Source organism: Falco cherrug, chromosome 2 (assembly GCF_023634085.1).
Source record: "Falco cherrug isolate bFalChe1 chromosome 2, bFalChe1.pri, whole genome shotgun sequence".
In the NCBI taxonomy this organism is placed as follows: domain Eukaryota; kingdom Metazoa; phylum Chordata; class Aves; order Falconiformes; family Falconidae; genus Falco; species Falco cherrug.
Genome location: NC_073698.1, coordinates 64,640,762 through 64,668,319, shown reverse-complemented (window position 1 = coordinate 64,668,319; position 27,558 = coordinate 64,640,762). Strand labels below are relative to the sequence as shown.

General features: G+C 40.5%; 1 protein-coding gene across 1 annotated transcript in view; it reads left to right on the top strand.

Moving 5' to 3' along the window:
• The first annotated feature begins 11,072 nt into the window (after nucleotides 1-11,072).
• TUBGCP3 (tubulin gamma complex associated protein 3) overlaps nucleotides 11,073-27,558 on the top strand; it is a 53,896-nt gene continuing 37,410 nt past the window's right edge. Inside the window, exons 1-3 of the mRNA XM_055702360.1 lie at nucleotides 11,073-11,414; nucleotides 23,264-23,371; nucleotides 25,181-25,248. Coding sequence (XP_055558335.1) covers nucleotides 11,339-11,414; nucleotides 23,264-23,371; nucleotides 25,181-25,248 — 252 coding nt within the window. The 5' untranslated portion in view covers nucleotides 11,073-11,338. The remainder of the gene's footprint in view (nucleotides 11,415-23,263; nucleotides 23,372-25,180; nucleotides 25,249-27,558) is intronic.

The following is a 27,558-nucleotide window of genomic DNA, read 5'->3' as shown; positions in this document are numbered from 1 at the left end:
ATCAGGTATCTAAAGAAACAGATGTAGGAGGTGTACAGTTCTGTATTTTCTATGGTTAGATCTGACTTCTTCAAACCCTTTCTTAGCATCTCAAATTCAATATCCTCTTGATGTTTAAATTCTGAATGTTATTGTTTCTCCTGACTGGCACTGATGTCACAAGCTGAAATCTTGGATACCTGCTGAAACAGCACTGACAATTTGTTGGATTCTGAAAAGATTTTAATTCTTCAAATTTTTTTTTTTGTACTTTTTCTCCTTTCACAACCTCTTTTCCTCCACCACTTCTAGAGTCCTGTTATTCTGGATTACATGTGGCAAAAGAATGGAATAGCAGATGGGACTGCTCCATATTTAATGCCTTTGGGGAGAAGAAGAACACAAGGGCATGCAGAGCACATGTGTGGTCCAATATCAGTCTGTCAAGTCAAACTTTCAGAAATATGGGAAGCCAGTGCCTGAAAAATGAGTTACACAGACCAACCAGCTTGAAAAGCCACACCTCTGGTACAAGAAAGCTCACTATTGTCTTATGAATTTATAAAGCATTCAATCTGATATTTTGTAAATCAGAGTTTTTGCTCAGAAGGCTGGGGAAGATTTAGAAGAGAAGGCATGTGAAAAGGGATACCATCATCTCCCTGTTTCTCCCATGCTGGGAGATGATACAGTGGTTGGGCACTACCAGTACAAAAACTAGATCATAGCTGTACTGAATCTTTGAAGCTGTACTTCAATGTGACCTGTGTACTCATTGACAGAGACCTGCTTTATTATGTTCATATATGCCTTGTCACTGGATGTTGTTGCATTGTTTAATGATCAGCACAAAATCCGTCTTTTGCCTTAAAAGCAGTGATTTGGCTGGTGAGACAGGGCAACACTGAACCCTGAGCAAGCTCTGCAGATGGAAGACCTTTTCCCCTTCCAATATGCTCTTCTCCAACTTTCAAAGCAGCCTCACTGTAAACTTTTCCTGGTCTTCAGTCTGTTCTGTCTGGATAGCTGTACTTGCTGTGAGAAAAGAAGGGGACTCAGCTTCTGGGCCAGTCACGAGGGGATGACAAGTACTCCTCCCTTAAGTGACCAACAGTAGAAAGGAAAGAAAAGCATCCGTCTGCTGCATCACACATCTATATTTTTTAACACCTGAGATGATTGTGAGCCTGCAGAGCTAAGATGCTGTTGTGGTGTTCGCCTGAGCAGAAGCAGAAACGCTTTGGGAAGAGCCTGTGCCCTGGGGGTGGGGGTGGTATAGGGATGTTAGTTTGGTGTCTGGATAAGTCTGAACTGTCTCTCAAGTATGCGCAAACAGCAACAGTCTCAGACAGTGGGCAGAAACCAGGAATATGCGGTGAAGAGTTAATGCATCCTGTAACAGCAAAGCAAAACGGAGCAGCCCTCTTCTAAGCCTGCATTTGAAAAAATCATACAGGCCCTCTATTAACTAGGTAAGGTGGTGTGTGCTCTTCTCTTCATCCCTGCTGATCTCCAACGGCCACTTCAGATAAATGATAACGTAGCTGATGATGGCCACTGGCAGGGCAGTACCAATAATCCTGTGCCCCCTGCATTTGGCAGAGGATCCCGCTGCAGCAGACGCAGGTTGCCGGAGGGAGCACCAGTTTTTTGACAACTGCTAAATTCTCTTCGCCTTCTGTAGTGCCACCTGGCGGCGGCTCCTTGAATGGGGATGAACGTCAAACTTTTTTTTACAAGGCCCTCTGATCTTTTGCATGTGGATCTTTTGAAGGCCTAAAAGATCGCCCCTGCCCGACCTTTTGCATTTTCCCTCTGTCATTGCAAACACACAACCAGTGAGCTCTAGTGTTTGGGGGGAAAGCACATGCTCCCACTAACTGAAGCCCTCTTTCTGCCAGCCAGGGATATTCCGAACAAACCTGCTTTCACATTCTTACACCATCCTCCTTATAACAAAACTAGCATTAACAGTACTGCTTTTACTGTTCCATGCTGATAAGCAGCAGCAGGTTTGTAATACAGCTTACCGATAAGTTGCTGTGTCAAACAGAGAAAAGGTCTCTGTGCAACCAGACATGAGCTCTGACCTGGTTTAGCGTTGTTCTGTTTTTTACAGCAGGAGAATATTAGATTCAGATCCTGGTGCTTGTTTTACCAAATGTCATGTCTCAGTGTTGGTGTTTTACTTGTCCCAGTCCTGTCTCTGCTGTGGTACTCCTGTGTAATCAGGTTGCAGTTCAGCTGCATCCTCTGAAGCTAGCCTGGCTAGAAATAAAACCTGGAGTGCTCACCAGGAGAGATCTCTCCCAATAGGCTATAACTTGTTCTTATCACGCAGCCAAATGGGCTCATGTTTTTATTACATTACATTACAGAACAACAATTCAGTTTTAGACATCAGGAGTCCAATTTGCTCATTATTTGCTCTTTCCATCACTTCCAGCTGAGAGCTGTAGTTTTAAAAGTGTTAGCTTTCTCTAGACAACTTTGCCCATTTCCAAACAATGATTAATTTATCCTTAAAATGTAATAGGTGATTCAAATGAGGGAAAATGTATGATTAGCAGATGCACACAGTACATTAGCTGAGCCAAGTACTTATTAACATAGTTTCCTTATTACATTATTTTTTTCAAACATCCCCCTCAGACTTGTTTCCACTAGTCTGCATGAAGATATATGAAATCTGTCATCTGGAATTCTAACTACAATGACATAAACCATCAGAGTCACTTCTCACAAACATAAGCCTCCAAGTTCCCAGCTCCATACCATACCAAGCCCTGGGCACCCAGCAGCTTCTTCCCTACACCCTGCTTTCCATGTAGAAGCAGGCAATATGCAGGACCCAGATGTCAGTGATGCCACACTCCCAGGTTCCCAGCACCACCTGGCTCTCTGGTAGCAGGTTCTGCAGCTGTGCTGCAGCAAACGTCAATGGATAAGCACAGGTAAGGCTGTAATACTGTGGTACATCATAAGGAAACATGTATTTTCTCCTACTTACCGAACCTTTTAAAGAGTCAATACCAATGCAACACAGGTAATAAGGATGGGCTAGATAAATGCGGTGGTGGTCTGTTGTCTTGGTTAAAGAATTGTTATAGCTTTGTATAACACAGCGCCTTACACAGTAACAGCAAATGGAAATTGAGAACCCTGAGCCAAGGCTGAATGCGGGGCAGTACTCCTGTCTCACATATGCAGGGTAGTCTATAACTACAGAGCCACAGACTTTCTTTTTTTCCCCCAACAGCTTTAGATACTGTGAAGTCCTCCCACGACAAACATGACTTACCTTACTCTTAGGCAAACATAACTAAGGCACCTGGAATCCTAAGGTGTCCATAACTGAATTTAGATGTCTCACATTATATTAGACAATTCAGGAAAATTTCTGATTTTCAGTAAACAATGATTTTCTAAGCATTAGCTTATGTCAGGTTTGTTGTTGAAATCCTTTCTCCATTCAGTAGACTGTGTGGGAATTACTCAGTGTAAGGTTTTTCCCTCTTAACTATTTGATAAACAGTTCTATCTGGTTTCTGTCCAACAAAGGAAATGACTGGGAAATGAAATGAACCTGCACAGTATCCTGGACTGGACTCTTCTTTGTCTGATTATTTGGTCACATATTTGGTTGTCTCACAGTGTCTGTATAAGGCAGGAAAATAACCTTTCCTATTCAGTTCTGTAAGAAATCAGAAACAACTGAAGGCAAATTTCATTTCTTCAGATTACCAGCAACACATTCTGAAGAAAAAATACTTCCAAACAAGATTATTAGAAGACTTTCACACAAAGATTGTTATTATACTCTCTCCTTCATAAAGCAATAGTGATAACTGTAATCATAACCCAGTGAGTTCCAATCTTCACGAGAAAAACTATTCTTCCTAAATTATTTGGAATGTATCATTCAATATTTTTTCTTATACTGAGGATAAAAGAGTTTTCTAACTTTTAAAATGCTTATAGCATTAGAAAGATAATAATGACTTATTTTTTCAGGTTTAGAAACCTGAACAATCTGTTCATACCAAATGTATGCTGCTGGCGTGCCTTCTAGAGATGTGCTGAGTACATATCCCCATCTTTAAATAGAAAGCAGTCAAAGGATAATTGCAGCATTTAAAAACACTGAAAGCATTCTAAGTAGGAAGGAAACATGATTCTGTGGTTAAAGTAAAAGAAAAAGAGAATATCTGGGTTATGTTCCTGGGCTGGGCAGATATTTCCTTTACAACCTTGGGCAAAATGCTTCATCTGTACCTGTCTACATTTCCATTTTTTATTCTGTATAAAATGAGGATTCTAAGCCTTTTCTGCTTCAGAGAATACCAAGATGTTTTGCCTAGGGACGGACATCCTGAGATGGAAGGTGTTATCTGACTGTTATTATAAATGGAAACATGGGATATGTCTACATAGGCTCTCAGTTAAGAGCTGATCTAATCACACAGAGGAAACCCAAGGAATAGAGTCAACAAACCTCATTCTCAAAGGCTCCAGTTACTATCTGATTGTATTTGTCATGTATTTATGTCTGTCTCTGGGAGCCTGACTCTCCTAATATGCTTTTAACTAGCACAGGTTTTCAGGATGGAGGAAGTGTTGAGATGAGATCAGTTTCTAATCCACCAGCTATTGTATTTAAGAAATCTTGGAATAGTATAACACAAAAGAAGTTACCTACAGAAAAACTACCCTGCCGCAGGACAAAGAAACCTTCCTGCAGATGGGAACCAAATGTGGCTCCCCTGCTAAATCACACACCTAAGAATCAGTACATATTTGTAGCTCCAGTGCTGTTCTTTTTGTCTATAGCCCCTCTATCGCTACCAGATCGACAGTGGTAATAATAAGCTGTACTTTGAAATTCTATAGCATCCTCTAATCAGAGCATCTGGGAGCATGCAACGTAGGCTTGCATTCACAAAGACATTTACAAGCCTAAAACCCACCAATGTTTTAACAGCTATGGGGACACATATTCCTACATCCCTTAAATTCTGGCCTTAAAAGTCACTTCGTTAGACCAATTTATTGCACCTCATAATAGAATGTGGCAGCTTTTTAACCAGGCATAGCAAAATGATGCAATACTTTAATGCAGGAAGCAGAGAAAAATACCATATTCACTAATTTAGATACACAGGATATTAATCATCAGGCTAGAATGTGGCAGGCAGGAACACTAAGAATTGTTCTTATTCTCTTAAGAACGCTATGAATTGAAGTTTGTTTATGGCTTTCCTTACAAATACATAGTAATATACACACACTCCTCCTAATACTGTGAATGAAGTCAGTAATCTTTTAAAGAATTGTAATGGAAAAAAGCTCAGGCTGGTATGAAGTGGACTTTAGGAGACGGATGATCAGTTTCATGAATATGAATGGCTCACTAAAGTGAATAGCAGGTTTTCTTCCAGTGTTTGTAGGAAGATGAAGCTCAAGATGTATTCTGCAGGGGATATTGTTACCTTGACAGTAATTTTTATCTGGAAGTATGGTACATATTGTAACAAAGTGACTAATTGCTATACTCAAATCTGCAGGCAAGAAAATGAAAATGTTTTGCTCTATTTTTAACATTCTTTGCCCTATACATTTAACACAGCTAGAGATATTGCTAGGTTCATCATTTTCCTGACTAGTTCACTGGAAAGGAAAAACAAGTATCAGAAACTCTTCAAACACTGAAAGGAGAGCAGAAAAATCAATAAACATTTTAAAAAGCATTACAGACTGAAATCTTCAGACTGACCTCTTGAAAAGTACAGTGTCAGTAAACTGCCTAAATACAGAGTTCAAACACAATCACAAGATTGTATTTGCTTATCAGTTTATGAGTATTTTTGACATTTAAAATGAAAGCATGGGAAAAATTGGTTCCTCCTTTGCCAACTAGTTGCTGTCTCTTGTCCCCTGTGATATAAGAAAAAGCCCAGACCTTGATCTTGAGGCTTTCAGCTCACACAGGTGTGAGTTACTATTGGCATGAGATATATGCACCCAGGGAAATGAGTCAACAAAGTAAGGTTAATAAAATAAATAAATGTAAAAAAACCCCACCCTCTCTGATCTTGCTGCTTTATAGTGAAATTAGCTAAAACACCACCAAAAAAAAAATATTGATCCAAAAACTTCAATTACCTTGTCATTTCTGCTTGCACAGTACTGCAATGCTTTGTAAAGCTTCCTTATTGACTTATGCTATATTTATAGGTTACTTTTACCTAGTGATATTATCACATTTATAGAAATAATCTCCTTACAAATACATTAGTACATCTTTTTTCATTGGTCTACCATATACCATTTTTGTTTTCAGTGTCTTATTTTGATAGTTTCACCTCTTCCTTTGTCTAGGGCTGAGAAAGATCAAAAGCTTTGCTCTAAAATACTGAAGATGGATATGGTCAAAACTCCTACTGAAAAGCTGATGTTGTACACAAAATGAAACATATATTTGGAAATATTAACCCAGTTTTATCAGATTTTTTTTTTATTTATTTATTACAGAGCTTCATTTTCCAGGCTCTGTTCCAGAACTATTGCTCTGCTTTTTAAAATCAAATAGTTGTCACAAAGTGGCTTTAACTTTCAAAAATATTTTGACAGCATTTTGGGGGATTTTGACAAAATAGAAGCATTCTTGTAAAATATTTTCACCGAATCACTTTCTGGTAGAGAATGATTTGATGTGATTTCTTTACTGCAGCTCCACATATGTAACATGACTAATACTATGGGCAGCACAGGAACTTAGAAACTGTCAGGTAGTTTTACTGAGCTTGTTGGAACACCTGTTTGCTGGCTGCAGCTATACTTTTTAATTAAAAAGATATACAATGCTTTCGGCCCCTCTGTGACCAGTAACATTTATACTGAGTGGACTTCAATGTGTGTGCATCTGTACATCTTCACATTGGAAAGGAATTCTGTTTATGGCTAAGAAGTACTGGACTGATAAAAATGAAATATATCAGATAGTTGAGGCACCACCAGAAGACAGACAAGTGTTCTGAGAAGCAAAACATTAGTACTACTTCCAGTTTAATAGGATAGCTAGTATTATTAATCTAAAATTGATATTTTACTGTAAATTCTGGGGAAAAAATCCAAAATAAAAAATGAAAATGTCCTTAGTTTTGCCCTTATTAAATCATGGTTTCTGGCATCTCTTAAGTATTTCAAAACACAGGTTTCTTTTTTGATATACATGCCAATTCAATGGACTTCCTGTAGGTATATGGCATTATGGAACACACTTCAGGCTCCTTAATCAACAGAAAAACAGCTTAAGTGAAGAGTAAGAAACAGAGAGGTGGTACTAATATTGTGAAAGTCAGAATAAGTTGGCTGCAACGCATAACTAATGCACTTAGGAGGGTTAAACTGTTTGGGTCAAACTCTCTCTTCATCTGAGCCCTACTTGTACACAGGGAAAACATCTAACTGACATCATCACAGCACCTCATCCTAAAACATATGGCCTGTCAAAAATTAGATCTGTGGGCACCTTTAATAATTTGCTACTGCAGACTCAGCATAGCAGGGCTTTAAGCCATTATAGGGTTGCCTGTGTGGAAAATATATGCTTAGGTACAGAAGTCAAATGGTGCTGGACCTAGAAGAGACCCAGCTGCTGCTCCTCCAGGGCTGCCATATGCTAAGTAAGGCACAGGCAGTATCCTCTGCTGTCTCCAGCCACTGTAATTCTTGACATTGGTTATATGACAGAAAAAAAGGTCTATCTGGCACAGTGAAATGCTGGAGGTGTCAGCATGATGCTCTACTGATTTTGGTGTGTTCCACCAACAGCTATAGCTATCTAAGGTATTGTGCCCTCTAGACATAACCATAAAGGAGTTAAGAAAACCAGAGCAATCAACTTCAGGTATTTCATAAGGGTAAAAATCTTTTCTTAGCATTATTGCTTAGCTTTAGAAAGCTTAAGACCAAAACTACTACAATGCCCTCCAGTCCAATCTTGTGCACAACACAAACACAATTCAGTCGTTTCTGTGTCAGTTTGTATCTGGTCACTAGGCCCATACAGAAGGGTGATTTAAAATGTCTGCGAGCTGGAGAAAGTGCCATGCTCTTAAACATATCTCTCTCTCCTGATTGAATACCCTTATTGAATTAAAACCATAATTTTTTCAAGCCTTATTCTGGCAAGCTTCAGCTTCCATCTCCTGATGGATCTCGTATGTTTTTCTGTCATAAAGCTATTTACCATCAGAAATACATTCTTTATGCAGGAGCTCTAAATACAAGTCTCTTTAAGATTCTATGGGTAAACTGAATTCCTTGTAAGTCACTGTCGTACTTTTAAAAGCATGCATTTAACTATGCTAACTGATGTATTTTCTGTACTACAAAAATTCTGAGCACCAATTACTTTTTTTTAATTGTCCAATGCTCAGAGACCAAGCAACAAGGTGAACTCAGCTTAGAGCTACACAGTAAGAAAAAAAAAGGTGATTATTTTTCTTTCTCGTTTTTAAAAAATGAAATAAATTTAGGTATGATTCTTTATGTCCATAAAAATGCTGGGGGACATCTTAAGCTGATTTAAGTGATTACAGCTGTACTAGAGTAGGTAAAACCACAGTAAACTGCATATGCTAGCAACCTGCCTTATCAGAATTAGCATTTCTAAATCGGATTCCAGGATTAATTCTTTTCATCAAGAAAAAAGCAAGGAGGTCTGTCAGCAGTAGAACTAATGAAGCTTAGTTTCCTCTATTTCCCGGCAATTTGCATCCCTCCTGCCTCTTTCTGACTACTTTCCACATTATTTCCGGACCTCTCTGTCCCTTGCACTTTCAGTTCCTGCATCATCCATCTATCAGGCTGGGCAAGATGTAATTAAAAAAAAGGAAAAGCTTCTTCTGATTTTAAGCTGACAAAATATTTCAATATGAAGCCACAGAGACAGTATACAAATATACCAGTACTGTAGCTGGTTCAGAGTTAGGTGTATATACCTAGCTGTCCAGGGTGTGCATACCAATCGGCTGGTTTGCCAATAGCAAACACAATAGGGAGACCTAAGTTCTCCTTACCTTTCTTTTCAAGGGGGCATTAACTTGGACCTTAGTACTCTCCACCATTGAATTCCATAAAATTTTCATTAAGTTAATATCCTTAAGAACTCTATCCCTCTGTTTAATTTGTTTAAAATTGGTGAAGAGATCCAACAGTTATGAGGAGGCACTGACACACAGAATAAATGAGCATAAAGCTCATTTCCTTAGGAAAAAGAAGCTAGAAATGAAAGAATACATTCCCAGTAATGTAACAGAATGGTTGGCTGTTGCAGTACTTCAGAAGTGTAACATAGGATGTGGTTTTGCTGAAGGTGAAAAGCTTAGATTAGTAATTGTACTTTTGCTTGCAGGTGCACAGGAGTGAGCCCGTTTTAATGAGATGTTCTTATTGTGCTACTCCCTAATGTGTTCTGATTTCAGAATGGTGACACAATTGCCACAGGTAAAATGACCAAGCATGACTAGAAAGAATTAATATACACGTAAAAGCAGTAACAGGATATTTGTAAGTGACTGGATTCCCTTGGAATGTAAAGATTTTGTAAAGGAATGCCACTTCCTGAAATTATTGCCAAAGGTTCTTTTTCCCATGTGAGCAACCATACTTGCTGCTTGACAGATTAGCACCTTCCATGACGGAATCTAAATCTGAAGTGATAGTCAGCAGCAGTGAATCACCAGCTCTTTGTAGAACGACGACTGCATTTGCCTCGGGCAGAGAATGGAACAGAGGTTCTTCTGCTGCTCCATACAAAAAATGTCACACCATCTTTGAAATCTTTCCTTCAGAACTACTAGAGATGCAGCTTACATCCCCTCCTTGTTCATGTGGGATAAATTCTGAAAACTTTGTTAATTTGGGGTTCTACCTTACTTCTCAAAAGAGTCTAAAGAACTTATCACTAAGATTTGAAGAGTTATAATGTGAGTGGTGAGACTATGATGGTTCTACTACAGTATTTGAAGTAACAGAAAAACATACATCCTCAATGAATTTCAGTTCTTGGCTTGCCATCATGATTAGTTTCTACCAGTAACACTAGCGATAAGCCATCTTTTACACCTATAATGTTCCCATAATGAAAGGCCTGCATGTGTATGTCCGCAGCAGGCATACACACAAAATCATGGCTACACAAAGATAATGATGCCAACAGGGGCTGCCAGAAAGGAGTGTGTTGCACAGCAGGAATATATTTCTTTACAGCCAGCAGTGCGCCAAGCCCACCTGGCTGCTACAGCGTTTCAAAGCACCTCTTACGGGACAGAGCAGGGGTGGGTTAGACATGGCTCCAGCAGCGCAGGGAGAATAATTATTCCCCAATTATGTATTTTGGGCTGGGCCCCGCACAAATTTAGTGAATAAAAGAAATGGAAGACAGACCCCTTGGGAAGTCGGTGTCAGCGTTGGGGTGCCATGCCTGAGGAGCAGGATGCGGAGCACGCCTAGGCCCGCCACGGGCTGCCCCCACAGCCTGCTCAGCCAGCCAGCTGCAGGCCCAGGCCGCCACAGGGCCAAGCGGCGCAGGGAAGATGTGGGTCCAGGATCTTCACACATTTTTCCAGATCCGCACTGGTTCATAACTTCTTTGTGTGGAAAAGTTGCCCAGGTGCCTCAACTCCCCATGGCAGCGAACTGCAGCCAGTGCAGCCACCCCACGGCTTGTTTTTCTCTCAGGAGAAGTGAGTGAGCCTGATCTCTCTGCGTTTTTGAGGGACGGGTGAGAGGGCATTCCCAAAAATGCAAAGCTGTTGCAGAATGGGAATTTTCTCTTTCCATTTCTTGGAATTTGGGGGTCATTCCTGGCCAGGGCTGGCGCGCACCACAGGCCTCTCAGCGGTGGCCTAGGCCGGGCCACCGCCGCATAGCCTCAGGACGCCCGGCCATTCCTGGCTCCCCGGGTGCCCCTCTCCCCGGGCTGTGGCAGGCTCGGCTGCAGCTCAGCCCCCTCACGGGGCGGCCGGGGGTGGGCGGCGCCTGTCCCGGAACCTCCAGGCGGGGGCGGCAGCGGCGCGGCGGAGCGTGTTCGCCGAGGCGCGCTCCGATGCCGCCCCGCGCGCAGGGGCATTGTGGGTGCTGGGCTGCCGCCGCTGCGGCTTTCGGCGGTTCTGTTAAAATGGCGCCCTGAGGCGGCGGGCGGCGGCGGCCGGGGCGGGAGGTGTTGCCGGGTCTTTGCGCTGCTGAGCGGGGGCGCTTCCTCTCCTCCCTTCCTCTGTCATCCCGCCGCGCCTTCGGCTCCGCCGCCCGCTCCCCACCCTCGCCCCCTCCACCTCCTGCCTCCCGGGCGGCGATGGCGACTCCGGACCAAAAATCTCCCAACGTTTTGCTGCAGAACCTCTGCTGCCGCATCCTGGGCAAAAGCGAAGGTAACGGCCTTCTCCCGCCATTCTCCCCGCCGACCGGAGCCCGCGAGCGGGGGACGGGGGGCTGGAGGGGGCGAGGAGCGCGTCCGAGCCCGGGCAGGGGGTGCCGGGGGGCGGGGGGGGCTCAGTCGCCGCCCGGTGCAGCGGTGCCGGCCCCGCCAGACCGGCGGCCAAGGGTGTTCCCCGCGCCCGGCAGCGTGCTGGCGCCCGGCGGGGCTGGCGGAGGGGGGGCGGTGCTGGCAGCCCGGGCCGCCCGCCCTGGGCCTCGGAGCGGCGGGGCGGCTGGGCGGGCGCCGGGGGAGCCCTGTGGCGCCCTGTGGCGGGAGGTGGGCTGGCGGCGCCTTCGTGTCCTCCCCCTCCTCCTTCTCCCCCGGAGCGCTCCGCTGGCGGGCGGCCTGGGGCCGGGGGTGGCCCGTGTGCACGCGCTCCGAGCCCCCCGCCTCCCGCCGCGGGCATTGGCATCCGCCAGGTCCGCTACAGGTCCTCTGCGTCGTGATGCTGCTGTGGCCCTCCGGCGAGGGAATGAATGAAGCTCTTTGCATAAGTTCCTGTCTGTTGCAGTCAAGGCAAAGACTGTTTTAGTAAGCAGTTGGAGAGCGGGGAAAGGGAGAGGTGCTTCTCTTAAGTCTCTTTTTTTAAGTTGCTCTGTTTATAATCGTTGCTCGCTAGACAAATTCACGCCATAGCTTTTTTTGTATCTATTCTCTTGTATGAGAGATGCTTTCTTCCTTATTAGTGGCTCTAAAGTATCTTATGTGTTTGTTTCTCTCTCCATGCCACTTTCTTCTGACAAGTCACTCCTGGATGCCTTTATATATTTCCACGACAGTAATTTGTAATTTTGAGTGTTGATCTGTTGTAAAGAACTGGGTTCAAACTGACTAAAATACGGCGTATATGTGAATTATTGCTATCTTGGAAGTCTAGAAAATGAATGTCAAGGTGCAAATATACTTCTCTCTCTCTAACCTTCTGTTGCTGTCTATTGGAGACAGGACCTCATGGTCTCACACACCATCCTTGTCTCTGAATTGGGAAGATACTGGTTTAATGGATGAACTAGTTGATGAATAAGGAACTGCCAGGATGGCCACATCCAGAGTTGAAGTCAATGTGTCAGTTTTGAAATGGAGATCAGTAACAAGTGGTGTCCATCATGGGTCTGTATTGGGACTGATGCTGGTCAATATTAATGACACACAGTGGGATTGAGTACGCCTTCAGCAGTTCTCCAGATGATGCCAAATTGAGTGGTGTGTCTGATGTGCTTGAGGGAAGAGATGCTATGCAGACAGACCTTGACAGACTGGAGGAATGGGCCCATGTGAACCTCATGAAGTTCAACAAAGCCAAGTACGAGGTCCTGCGTCTGTGGTCAGGGCAATCCCCAGTATCGTTACAGATGGGGGGGGTGGGGTGGGTGGGTGAGTGGATTGAAAGCAGCTTTGCAGAGAAGGACTTGGGGATACTGGTGGATGAGAAATTGGATGTGAGCTGGCAATGTGCTCTTGCAGACCAGAAAGCCAATCATATCCTGAGCTCCATAAAAAGAAGTGTGGCCAGCAGGTTGAGGGAGGCGAGCCTCCCCCTTTACTCTGCTCTCATTGGATCCCATCTGGAGTACCTGTGTTTGGCTCTGGGGTCCTCAGTACAGGAAGGATATGGACCTACTAGGGCATGTCCAGAGGAGGGCCACGAAGGTGATGAGAGGGCTGGAGACGTCTCTCATGAAGACAGGCTGAGAGAGTTGGGGATGTTCAGCCTGGAGAAGAGAAGGCTCCAGGGACATCTTATTATGGCCTTTCAGTACTTAAAGAGGACTTAGAAGAATGGCAGAGTTTTTACCAAGGTCTGAAGTGAAAGGACAAGGGGCAATGAGAGGATGGGTTTGGACATAAAGAAGAATTTTTTTACAATGAGAGTGGTGAGACGCTGGCACAGGTTGTCCAGAGAAGCTGTAGATGCCCCATCCCTGGCAGTGCTGAAGGCCAGGCTGGATGGGGCTTTGAGGAACCTGATCTAGTGGAAGGTGTCCCTGCCCATGGCAGGGGGGTTGGAACCCGATGGTCTTTGAAGGTCCTTTTGGACCCAAATCATTTAGTGTTTCTGTGATTCATCTGAGAAGCTTGGAAGAGTTGGTAAGAGGTTGGAAACTTTGTCTTCACTGAAATGTTGAGTAGGGACTCCTTCACAGAAACATTCTGTTGATTGGTGGAATTCGATGATCTTAAGTGTAAGATCTTTTTCAAATCTCTTGTGTGTGTGACTAATGTAAGGGGGAAGTTTTGCCCAAAATTATGGTAAGCTACTGTGTGCAACCTAAGTGGCAAGGAAACCACCAGACAAGTTATTTAGCATCTTAACAGTTTTCCAGGCTTGTAACTCTAATTTCCATTCAGCACAGGATGTTTGAGTATGGTGTTTGTGGGTGGTTAGTAGCCTATATGCCGCTTCTCACCTCCCTGTGTACTGATGAAGTTAGGCTGCTTTGTATATACATCCTCACTTCTTTGAGACAGACTTTAAAAGTATTACCAGTTTAGCCTTCATTAAGTAATTTATGATGTTCAATTAATTCTGCAGAGTTTAGGGAAAAAAAGCTTAGATGCTTAAGGGATCTTTACATTTATTAGAGAAATTTCTAGTAATTGTGTAACAAGAAGCTGAAGCTAGGTACAAACAGCCACCTTTAACCATGTCTGCAGTTAGCCTGCTGTGAATTTCTTGAAATACTAGCTTTTGATATGTTGCTGGAAAAAGTGCTCTGGTAAATTACAAGGTACTGATGTAATGGGTAAATAATAGAAAGGAGTTGAGATTTGAGATTCTTCCTGCCTTTACATTCCCTGAGTTTGTACTTCAGAATGTTTGTTCTACTTGTCTGTGTTTCTTCTCAGCACTTCTGTTTTATTACATTGGTAAGGAAGCTATGGCTTCAGAAGGAGCTGAAGGATTCTGTTTATATAATGTCTGTATTGTAATAGTGCATTTACAGCTAATCTTGGTTGAGTGGTTTTACTCTGCATCCCTGCCTATATCCTGCAATCCCGTGCCTGAAGTCCTCTGTAAATGCAGCAGACAACAGGCTCCATCAAGGTTTTCTTTGCTTCTGCCTGTGATGGCCTTAGAAGGCCTCTACATTCCCCACTTGTTAAAGATTTATGTTGAATTGAATTTGTGTTATAGAATGTGACTGCAGAAGCTCCCAGTGGTGGAGTTATCCTCTCTCTCTTCCCCCTTTTTTTAAACCATCCGGTAAGTAGATGGCTGGCTTTGTTTCCAAAATCAGTCATCTAGGTAGGTCTAGTTACTGTGGTTTTTGCAAACAGCTTTGCCTCTGAGAAATTCATTACAAGATCTGCTGAGTTACATGGAAGAACTCTATTTAAAATAAAAAAATAATAAAATCTACATCAAACTTTTTTTTTGGCAGTCCTAAGGTTTGAAAGCTGTCTGCTCCTGTGCTTTAGTCAGCTCTCAAGTAAAGGCTTACAGCTAGCTTCCCATGGCATTGTGTCTGCAGTCACCTATTGCAGTTAATCGGGGGTCTCTGTGTGGTGCAGTGGGAGCTGTTGCGGACCTCTTTCTTCCTTGTGTCCTCACAGTGTGTATGACCTAGCGTACTAGGTCTGTGTTATTAGTCTTCCTGTGTTTATCCAGGGTATCTGCCTGACTTTTACACTTAATATCTGATCTTACGGAGAGCTTGTCTGCCTGTGCAGTAATTTCTATGATTCCCCCCTGCCACCCCTTATTTGTGGACTCCAGCAGTTATACAGGGTTGTATGTCTGTCTTTGGACAGTGAATTTAATGCTTCTTGTTCGTAGCTGCCTTTCACAAACCTCTTGGTATTCTTCGTCAGAGACTTTGTAGACTGCCATACAAGCTCGTCAGTTTTAAGAACTCTCAGTGCCTCCAATGGAATAGTGGTATTGCTGTAAATATTCAAGCTACATCTATTTGATTTTGAGTCCTAGAAAGATTTTTGTGTGCCAAAGTACTTCTGGAGGTATGTATTCCCTAGAAGGTAGTATTTCAGTCTTCAGAGCGGAGTTTACTACCTCAAGTCCATACTATGGCCTTAATTTAATCTCTGTAATGTCAGTGGTGGGTTTGAGGTTGCTGTTTGTTTTGGGCCTTTTACGCCCTGAATTATTGGAGTAGATGTTAAAATTTCATGGTGGGGGCAAAGCATAGAGTTCATTCAAAAGGTGGTTTGGAGGATTTTTTTACCAATGCTAATAACAGAAGCAAATACAAGTTGGCAAGTTAGGCAAAAATTCAGTGAGGGAAAGTTTTGAGAAGATTGTGTGACCAAATTGCTGCTGATTGTCGAGTGGGACATTGCTCAAATTATTCAATGACAATACAATAAAGGCCAGAAAAATTAACAGAATTAAAGAATAAATATGTTTCTTGTGCTGTGCTTCCAAGTTTGTGGACGGTTCCTACCTAAGGAAAGACATGGAAGCGTGTGTGTGGTTTGGGCTTTATTTTGTGGGTTTGTTGTTTTGTTTGGGTTCTTTTCCTTTGTGGGAGAGGAGTGTGGAGACTGGAAGGATGGTTAATTAAGAATAAATTTAAATGCTTCACATAAAAACTTGCCTGAATAGAATATCTTTACATTTTATACTTTTTTGCTGTTACGTTTTCCTTCTAAAAGAAATAAACTTACATCAGAGAAATTTAAGATAGTTGACTAAAGCAGAAGACTGATACAAAATTAAACATTTTCAGGAGTGCTTCAAAACTGGGCTGGTCCTAAAATTGCACTTCTCAATGTTTTCTATAGGAAGAAGCAGTTTTGCTTACAGTGTGCATAGATTCTCTTCAAGAACAAAATAGTAACACTAATGGCATTCCAGACCAATGTTTTAGTTTATCAGTATATGACATCATATTAATGCAATTGCTTTTTTTTCTGGGTAATAATTCATACTGATGTTGAACTTCTGATATAGTTAGAAGAGAGAAGATAGGGCAGCATTACTGTGTTGACAAACACAGTATCTGTTCATTGTATATGTGAGAAGGTTATAAAGTCTTACAGCTAGCTCTCCATCCAGGCTTAGTTTTACAACAGTAATACATTAGCTATTTAGCAAACACTTTGTTACGGGAAAGGAGTTTTGGGGTTTTTTTCTTAGGCATGTTGTCTAGATGGCAGCAGCTGTATCTGAGTAGTTTGCAGCAATAGCTGTTGTTGGTCAGTGCCACTACTAGACCACTGAACGCAGTTTACAGTGTACTTGTTTTACAATAGTTTTGCATCTTCATTTAAGCAAAACTGTTGTCTAGGGTGACAAACAGCTGACTGGAAGAAGAGACAGTGAAGAGCGTTTGCTAATCTGAAGCCTTTCAAGAAAGTGGTTACTGTTTGGCTTAGCTAAGCTTTCTTTAGGATTATCCTGTAGTTTGGAAATTATGCTTACAAGCGAACTAAAATAACCAAATGTCATCTTTCCAGGAAACAAGGGTTCTCACAATCATGGTACATAAATGTTTGGAAACACTGTTTTAATTGCTGCTTAGGTTTTCAGGACCTCCCCCCCATAGCCAACAGTGTTAAAGAAATGTATGAGACTAGGCAGTGAACTGACATTCACTTTACAAAATTATAGGTAATATTAGAAGCTTTTTTTTTTTTTTTTTAGCAAAAGACTTGCTGAATTTCAGCATTTGCTCTGAAATACTGGCTTCTTGAAAGTGTATTGGCTAGTTGTGTCTTTGTCTCTTGAACTTTTCCTTTAAACTTTCTTTTGTCCTTCTTGTCCTTTCTTTACAACCATATTCTTCCTGTGCACTGCTTTTATATTTTTTTCCATGTGCTACGCTTGTATTTGCTGGAGCTTTAAAATGCTGTTATCTTCCTTTTGAGTAGTTCAGTTTTAATACTGCATTGTTTGTAGGACACTTTGAATGGCTAGGTAAAGTATTGCTCTGCTCAAAGGAAAGGGTTTAAAAAACTTTTTTTGTTTTTTGTTTTGGTAGTCACAAGTCCTGTTTCTTTGTTCAGCTGTATGGCCGCTTAGTATCATTAATTGTATGTGTCTGTGTGTATTACTTAAGAGAGATAGTCTGTGGGGGAGCGGCCATCTCTTACCTGCATTCACTGCTCTGATCAGACCTCTGGAAAATGAGTTGTGATCAGTGTTTGGTTTTCCTCCTTTACCCCACAAACAGCTGCATCAATTGACTATGTTGAACTTGCTGTTATGTAACAGTTATGCCATAATCATTTTTTGATGAAGAAGGATGTGCACATACATAGAAGTGTTTTTTAAGCCTGTCTGCTGTCAGAATGATTGAGGAGGGAAGCAATTAAATGTGTCTATTAGTTATAAACTATGTGAATCTTTATTTTATTGACAGATACCCGTATTAAGTTATGTTTAATCACTTTAGGTACTTAAGTTATTTTACAGGCTCATAAGAAATAATTTGCTGAAGAAACTCCCACAGCAGGGAGTTTTCTTTGTAAAAGAGAAGCTGGAGTTGACATGAATAAAACATGAAAATCTGAATAAAACATATTATAAAAGCAGTCTTGGTACGATGTTATTGAATCACCAGTGCAAATCTGTATGTATAAAGACCAGATAACTTTGTTGCATACTGTTAGTAATGTAACAAGTTTAATCAGAATTTTTTGGATGGAATTGTAGTCTTTCAGCTAGAGATCTTTCTCAGATGCCTTGTTAGGGCTACAAGTTTCTATACTTTCACTAGTCTTGCTATGGTTGGTGTTGAAATAAAAGGTTATTATAGAAGGGTATATATCTTTCTTAAAACTTCCCTGTTACAGGAAAAAAAACCCTGCTGCTTACTATTAATAATATGTCTTGTGGGTTTTTTATTAGATCAAGACTTAAATGTAAGTCTTGAAGGTTTTTGTCCAGAAATTTTCCCATGTATTTCTTTGTCTCTTGGTCTTGCCACCAATATTCCCTTCTACCAAAGAACTAGAAGCATAGGTATCCTTCAGTATCAGAGGCAGATTGGAAAACGCACTATTGTGCTGATTGACTGTATACCAAGCAAAAATAATTCCAAATCAAATATAAGAATAAATGCAGTTTATTATATTACACTATAAAGGAAAAATGGCATGCAATATGATAAAAGGAAACAGTACTAGTTATTACAATAGGATAAAAGAGCAGCAATAGGAGTGAAGCATCAGATCATTTCTGCAATGCATTAACAGAGTAAGGAAAGGATACATCACCAGTTACCACCTTAACACTGTCCAGGCCCACACTTCGGCTGGGAAGCCCTGTTGCAGCCAGCGCTAGGAGTCTCTAGGTAACTGGGAAAATTTCTATGCAGTGCATCCACCCTCAGGTGAGGCTTCTGGCCCGGTCCTGGAGCTTGCCTACCTTTATAGTCAGTATAAAGTGAGTGTATGGAAACTTTTAAGTTTAGGCTAAGTACAGGCATGTGCTATCTCATGATGCATAAGTTCACACATGCCAGGGATTTGCCAGATGCCTGGGCGTGGTGGAGTTACTGCCATGCCATAGTTGCACGCAGTATTTATTGTCTGGATGCTCCTGCTCATATCTTGCTTGTTCAGGGGGCTCAAGAAAACCCACCTGCTCGTTAAAGTTGTCCTTGAGCTCCCTGAGCTCACTGTCAGAGTTAAGCAATCCCTAATTAAAGACAAAGGCTTTTTCATAAACAATAGTCAATTTAATAAATTTTCACCACACACACAAATGGCAAAGTCCATGATTTTCTTCTGTTATTTTGAGGTAAATCCCTACTCCAACATCATCAAAAAACCCCCTACTAAACTTGTGGCAATGTATAGCCATCTTTCTGGGTGAATTCTTTGGGACAAGGAAATTCCAGAGAGACCCTAGAGACTTTGTACACATCTTTGCTGGATTTTGTAGTTGCTTCACCAGGTAACTAAAGACAGTAAACCCACTTGAGTTCTCATCATTTGTATCTTGGTTTACTTGAATGTAATGTAAACCCTGTTGTAGTGTAACCTGGCAGGCAGCTAAGCACCACACAGCCACTTGTTCGTGCTTTACCCCCACCCCACCCTGTGAGATGGGGGAGGGAATTGGGGAAAACAAAAGCAAAATTTGCAGGTTGAGATGGAGACAGTTTAATATGACAGAAAAGGAAGGGAAAATGGTAATAATGATGATGATGATGATAAAAGAATTAGAATATACAAAACAAGTGGTGCACAGTGCAATTGGTCACCACCCACTGACCAATGCCGAGCTTGTTCCTGAGCAGTAGCCCCTGCTCAGCTTTCCCCCTAGTTTATATACTGAGCTTGATGCCATATGGTATGGAATAGTCCTTTGGCCAGTTTGGGTCAGCTGTCCTGGCTGTGTGTCTTCCCAGCTTTTTGTGCCGTCAGCCTACTCACTGGTGGGGTGGTGTGAGAAGCTACAAAGTCCTTGGTAAACGCTGCTCAGCAGCAACTGAAATATCAGTGTGTTATCAACATTATTTTTTCTCATCCTAGATCTAAAACACAGCACTGTACCAGCTACTAGGAAGAAAATTAACTCTACCCCAGCCGAAACCAGGACAACTCCCAAAACCACAGGGAAGAACAGAGAGGAAACAAGAACTTAAATCTTTTTGAAACGCTGTTATGAAACATTTTGTTCAGAAACCAAAGAGTTTTCAAAAAAATGAATAAACATAGTAAATACAGCATTGCTTACATGGAAAAACTGTGCATTGTCGTTCAATGTAAATAAATAAAATGTAATGCTCTGATTTTAAAATTTTTCTGCAAACATTAAGCTTGCTGATAATCACAGTATAAATCATAGCATATACTGAAAAATTAGCAGAAGCAGCTGAATGAATAATGCTCAATTGTCCAGACATAGCAACATAGCAGAGTTTTTTTTAGATCAGCTACAGATTTTCTTATTCAACATTCTTATTAAGATAAACATACTGTGATACGCTGCAAGATCATAAATGTATAGGAAACAAGTTCATTCAGTAAAGTTAAATATCCCTTTATTTCCTGTGAATTTTTTTGCAAGTCTTCTCTTCAGTAAACCCCTTGCATTCCTCAGCTGCAATGCTGCGGGCTTGTACTTTCATTCCCTGTCACGCTTCAGAAATGCCTCTTCCTTTATCCTGTGGGTCTCTGTTGTTTGGTGCTCTCTGACTACAGTCCAGGCAGGAGGCAGTATCCTGATACTGCTAATTCTGTGCAGGCAGGTGAGAGGGAATAACTAACCACAGATTTTTTTCTGAAATCTTTCCCCCAGGAAGAGTTATTCGGATGTTTGTTCTGTCCATCCCCAGTTTCTGTGAAATCTGTTTAACTTGATATCCCTGAGACCTCTTATCAGTTCAGTTTAAAAAAAAAAAAAAAAAAAAAAAGTCGAAAGGCAATCCCTAAGGGACAGAGTGATGCAGGTGGACATAGAACTTAATATCAGAATATTATTTTCCTTAGAAAGGGAGACTAATGCATCTAATGAGTGAGGAGGAACCGTAGGGGGAAGTTCTTGTGGCTTTGTCATGGTTGGGGTGTGTGTCTGTCTGCATGTTTGTTATTTTGGCCTTTTGTTTTAAGGCGACATCTACTTATGTTTTTTTGGTTGCTTTTTATTTTTTTTTATAACTTGTATTAAACTAGTTTACTGGAGATCCATTCTCTCCTGCTTTTTAGCGGATAATCAGTGAGAGAGTCCATTATTTAATCCTGATACATTTTATAACTGATGAAGTATTTTGGTATCTAACCTTGATCCTTCTCCTGACTTTAGTTCATCCTAAGTGCTTAACCTGGAACTCTTGGCGATTTTATTTTTAATTAGTAGCCCACATTAAGTCACTATAACAACATGCCAAAAATAAGTAAGAATTACTAGAAAAGCCTAGCTCTTGCCTAATTGCTGCTAGGTACACAGTTGAGGAATTAACACAGGACAAAACTCCTGCTATTGTCTGGGATAACTTAGTGCTAGTATTTGACTTTAATGCACCTTGCAGAATACTTTTGGATATCTTTAGTTGTTATGTAATGACAGACATTATGCTGAGAAACACTTCCTCATACTTAACTCTTCCCACCTAGTTCATCAGTTCAGTTTAAGCTATCAATAGCCAAACTATTAAATTATTTCATATTTGTATTTTCAAGTCCTTATTGCAAATAGAAGGTTGCTTAGTCTAACAGTAGAACTGTTATTTCTGGGAGTCATGCAGGTTTGTGACGTTACAGTAGTCTGGATATTGGCGTTCTCTTCTCTGAAACCAGAATGATAGCCTTGCTCTTTTTGTAGACCAATGTTGTAAAATACTGTTAAATAATAATGATTATGTCTGAGCAGATTTTTTTCTTGATTGTGTGCGCAGTACTGCTTTGTGTGAACTGGTTAGTGTTCGCTGGTCTACAGTTGTATTATAGTAGATTAGGTCCAGTGGGTGGCGTTTATATCACGGTAAAAAATGGGCATTCAGAAAGAATGTAGCACATTCTGATTTCAAATTTCTCCTTTCCATACATTTCTGAAGACTTTCCTGCATTTACTCTTGGTATCTCCCAGGTAATTTTTTTCAATTGTAAATATCAGTTAATTTAAGAGATGATTCAATGCTTAAAGTATTTCTGCTTCTAGTGGACTTTTACCCTGTTCCATTCTTCTGTTCCTTTTCTGCTTATTTGTGCAGGCCAGCATCCTTTTTTTTTCCCCTCAGCTGAACCATTGCTGCATTACTTAAGCAGTCAACTTTCAGCGAAAATTATTAACTGACTAAATAAAACACGTGAGGAGTCTGATGGATTTGCACGCTTAACTGTTACATGCAAAATAGACTTAATATGCAGAATTGCTTAGATTGTTTTTCCCTGAAGTCAGGATGTGTAAGGATTCAAGTAGCTGACGCAATACATTTACACTTACTTTTTCTTAAGTATCTTTCCCCTCATGTTATTACAATTATTCCTGTATGAGGAGTAGAAATTTATCTGACATTTTGTAAGGACGCTTGACACGTCTGTAGGGTTATCATTTGATTGATTTTTCAGGTTGATAAATGGGAACGTGACTAGGCTCTAGAGACATTAATACTCTGGCCCTATCTCAGCGTTACCAGACTTAATCTTACCAGGAAGCAGAGATACTTGCACTAAAACAGTACTGTTCAGCAACAATATTAAAAATGGAATTACTGCATGAGGAAGGAGCGGTGGAGGGAGGTCACTGGCTCACAACCTCTACATTAGTATCTACATTATGTGCTGGGATAAGATGCTTCTATCTCTGAGCTAGCTTTGAACCTAAGTGGTGAAACCATACAAACTGTTTGAAAAACAAAACCTAAAAACTACATGCAAACTGGTAAAACCACTGTTGTGGATATCTGAGTAAAGATCCATGGGTAGGATAATCCAGTTTGGGTGCCTGTTAGGAAAAATACACACCAGGCACACGTTCTTATGTGAGAGCTGAATTCTGTGACTGTGCCAGGTCCCCAGCTTTTTGGTCTGTGGGGAAGGGCAGAGCCCATTGAAGTGTGCTAGTGCTCTCTGCTAACTGGGTAGGCCTAACTGTCTTCTGTCAGCACAGAACAGGAAAGACTTATTTGCAAATTTAGGTGCGGTTATTTTGCAGAGTGTATACAGGTAAGTGTGTTTGAAGTATAGCTTTGGGGTAAATTGGACTTTACAGCCCTCTGGTTAGAAGTATGTCTAAGCATTATAGTAGAACATATCTGACCTAAGCCAGGTACGTTTACACCAGATTCAGCCATAGCAATGTAATCTCATGTCTTAACTTTTTAACAAAACTTATTTGAATAGAACTGTAACACTCTGCTTAACTGAGAGGGTTTTCCTTTTGCCTTTCAGCTGATGCAGCCCAACAGTTTCAGTATGCGGTGAGAGTTATCGGAAGCAACTTTGCTCCTACTGTTGAACGGGATGAATTTCTTGTAGTGGAGAAAATAAAGAAAGAACGTAAGTGCATCTTTGCTTCTTCCTTAGAAATAGGAATGGAAGTTCTTTAGGAAGTTATTTGATTAGTTTATTCCTCTGAAAATGGGACAATTCTGCCTCACAGATAGTTATCTAATCTGTTATTAATGCTCACTCCCTGAAAATCTCACAGTGGACATTCCTTTAATTCCCTAGTGAGTATTCCTGAGTGGCTATTTGTATTCACAGCTCAGATTTTTCTGAATGCTCATCTTAGACTTCCCTTGCTACAATTCACTTTGTATCTTAGCCACCATGACCATAAAGAACAATTAATACTGCCTTCCTTTCACTTTAATAGTACTCAGACTTTATGAATTCTTCTCAGAAGCCTGATGTATTTGTGATAAGCACTTCAGAAATATTTCAGTTTGGCACAATTAACTTCAGGAACACCTGTGTGACTTGCTGAATGAATATCCTGGGAATTGATGGAGTTGTTTATGTGACTTACCTGGTATTTCTTGCCTTCAGTTTCTCTACAAGTTTTCTGCAACCACCTTGTCAAAATCAATACGTTAGTCTGTGACAGTGTAAGTTTCGTTCCAGTTAGATTCCATTGTGCTCTATGCTGCTCTGAGTCAAGTGTTGCACCATATGAATCCAATGGAGATGTGATGCATTCTTCCTGAAAAGCCAGATACTGCTTTCAGCAATTATCTGCTCTACAGTAGACTGTCCAGAAGCAATTACTTGAAATATGCTAATTATATCAAAGCTTTGTATTTGAGCTTTGACTATTTGGTCAGGGAGATTGAATTAGGGTAACTGAAGTCAGGGGTTGTAACTGTTTTAAAATACAGGTGTATTCTTTGCTAGCACAGGGCTTCCATGGATTGCTGACAGGCAAATCAGCCCATCAGAATTTCTCTAGATGCAACTCCAAAGCACTGGAATCTACAGTATACACTTTCTGCATGATGACTTTCTACATGCTTTGGCTAGTACTAGACAGCACAGTATATATTCTTTGGGCTTATTGCCAGGAGTTCTGAAGAGGGCTAACTCCCTCATCTTCCTTCTCCCCAACTTCAGCCCCTAGGCTGATGTTAGTGGTCATGTAACAACTGACTGGCTATATCCTTCTAACTTTACATTTATTTTGGAGTTACCGTGCAGGAAGTGACTTATTTGGCAAAGTGTACTTAGCAGTGGCTTTTTATGCTAATTAATATTTCTAACGTTTAACAGCATTTTTTTATTATTGCAAAGGTTTCTTCAGATGTTTCTGTTTTATCTTTTTTTAACATGGCTTTTCTGAAGACATCTTAAAGCTTGAAGATGTTTTTCCTCTGAGTAAAGACTTCTGTTATATAACTTGCAGTGACTGAAACTTCGTTTTCTTAATATATAAAAGTTGTGACCTTGGAATTCTGCTTGACTTCGAGCAAGTGGCATTACTACTTTTGTTTCTTGCTTTTGTTGCCTAAAATAGGAACAATTACACTTAGTTTTTTGAAGGGCTCTTTAGCATTCTTTAACCCTGATTTGAGTTATGTTTTAATTCCTTAAACCTACAGAATGACAGACTAGACTTTAATAGGGCACTTATTTAGAATGTATATTTTGATTGCTTTAATAAAAACAGGTCCTTACGTTGCATTAATTCTGATGCAAGAATTTGCTGGAAGCAGATAACATGAAAACAGGCAAAACTGTATGGGTAAATAGAGTTAGGCATCAGAAACAGTTAAGCATCATTAAGCTTTCTTGGGTACATTTTCCAGTTTACTAAAAATACATAATTTCTGACATGAGTACTACTTTCAAATTTTTATTTTTTTTTTTCAGTTGTGCGACAAAGAAGGGAAGCAGATGCTGCTCTGTTTTCAGAACTCTACAGAAAACTCAGTTCGCAGGTAGTGTAATAAATTTGTAAGAGTAAAGAAACTGAAAGCACACATATGCATCCTTCTGACATTATAGAGTTGTTTTGGAGAGTGCTCGCATCATTAAGAATATTTTTACTGAGGGGATGGTTAAATACTGGAACAGGTTGCCCAGGAAAGTTGAGTCTCCATCCTTGGAGACAGTCAAAACCTGACTGGACAAAGTCATGGGCAAGCTGCTGCATATGACCCTCCTGTGAGCAGAGGGGTTGGATTAGACTGTCTTCAGTGGCTTCAGAGGTGCCTTCCAACCTCAACAGTTTTGTAATTTTTGTGAATACATTTACAAGTTACGTTTGTTTTTTTTTACTATGAGCTGTTTGCTATTAACTAAAAATTATTTTGAATTTAATTGTAAATCAGAAGAGAATAAAAAGTGCATATTTAATTTGAGTCCAGTTACATGTGAAGGGATGTCATATGAAGGAAGGAACTGTCTAAAAATAGAAGTAGTAATTTTATATGTAAACCTGATGAATTTTCTCATTGTCATTTATTTTACAGCAATGCCTTGCAAGTATACAGATTTTATTAATCTAGGGTTCAAACAGTCCTCATACTTCTGAATTTTTAAGTGCTCCTAGTCTTTAATGTTGAAGGTTAAGGGTTTGCTGACTTTGGTTCTACTAACACCAAAGAATACTACATGTTGATATTCTGACAAAAGATGTTGGTGTATAGCAAGCCCACACTGCAGGAAGATGGATCAGGTGAAAGGGAGGAAGGTTGCAAGTTTAGAAATTCAGCTGAGGTAGGTGAAAACCAACTGCTGCTAATCTGTCCTGAATTCTCCATAAAATTGAGTATTTAGCAAAGCAGAATATGGTGGGCAGTAATAAAGTAAGATCTCCAGTTGTCACTTGCACATACCTAAATTTTGACAACAAAAATCAGTTAATGTAAAAGACGATGTTTTCTGTATAACAGAAAAAATTGTCCTTATTTTGCTCTTTGTATTTAGGAGAAATATTTTTCTCTGTTCTTCTGCTCTTTATTCAGTAATTTACGTATAGATTATAGCTGAGTTTTACAGGATAATACTAAGATTTTAATGTTACAGAAAATTGATTCTGTGGAGAGTATGATTAGTCAGAACTCAGTTCTGCTCATCCATACTTAACTTTATGCATTAGTTGTTAGTGCATGGCTAAAGTGACTGTTTAACCCTTCCTGTTTTCCTTATCCTGTGGGTTTGTGTATTATTTACATTGGTTTGTATAGTGAAGCAAGTATAATTCGTTTGCAGACACCTGTTCAGATGACATCAGCCTTTGGTTTTCGCCTCTTCTTACGTGTATTGCACTATGTGATCTTGCTTTTTTAATACAGATTTTCTTTGGTTTTGTAGCTTATGTGCTATGTTGCCATACTGTTGCATTTGGCCAGCAACATAGCTGCAGAGCATAATGGCTGTAAACTTTGAAACAAAATGCCTTGTCTGTGTTCATCAGTTTGGTTGTTCTTCCGAATGTAATACAAGTGTACATGTATCTCATATTTTGCTGCCTCCTCAAATGTTTGAGGTTCTCTTAACCTTCTTTTTTTTTTTTTTTTATTGTGCTAGCATCTTGCGTACATGAAATGGTATCATCTGAATACTGCCTTCCTTAAAAATCACTGTGCAATTATTGTGCAGTCTGCTGTTTTATTACTAATGGTGGACAGTAATTTCTTTTTCCCATGAGCTTAGGAAAGGGCACAGAAGGAACATGCATTTTCTGAATCAATAAGGCTTTTTCTTCCTCCAGCAATTCTTTTGAAAGCAGCTCGGAGAAAGAAAAAAGCTTGTGTGAATCTGTTGTAACTTTGTTTCATCCATTACTCTAAAAAGAAAAGGAGGTCAGTGCCTGTTTCAGTGGCAGCTTGCCAGTTGAGCAAACTGTGCTTCTTGAGGCACTTAAGCTTAGTCTATCCTGGCTAGTAGAAGAAGCAGTAACATTGCTGCTGCTTCTTCACCAGTCGTTAATGTGTTGCTGGACTAGTTATTTGCGACAGATGCAATACCTCTACTTTTTGCTTGTTATTGAAATCAAAGCAGGAGTTAATATGCTTCTGCTCTACATAATCATATAGAATGTCTCTTCTTAATCTTACGTAACCATACAGAGCTTTGGTAAGTTTGGTTAGTGGGCTCTGGTTCTGAAAAATGAAATGTTCTGTGGCCAAAGTTCTTGGGCTGTGTAATATATACACACAAATTGCATAATTTGCAAAGAAACAGGAAAAATAGGAAAAGATGAGAATGGAAGTGTGTTTAAAAAACAATTTCAAAATTACCTT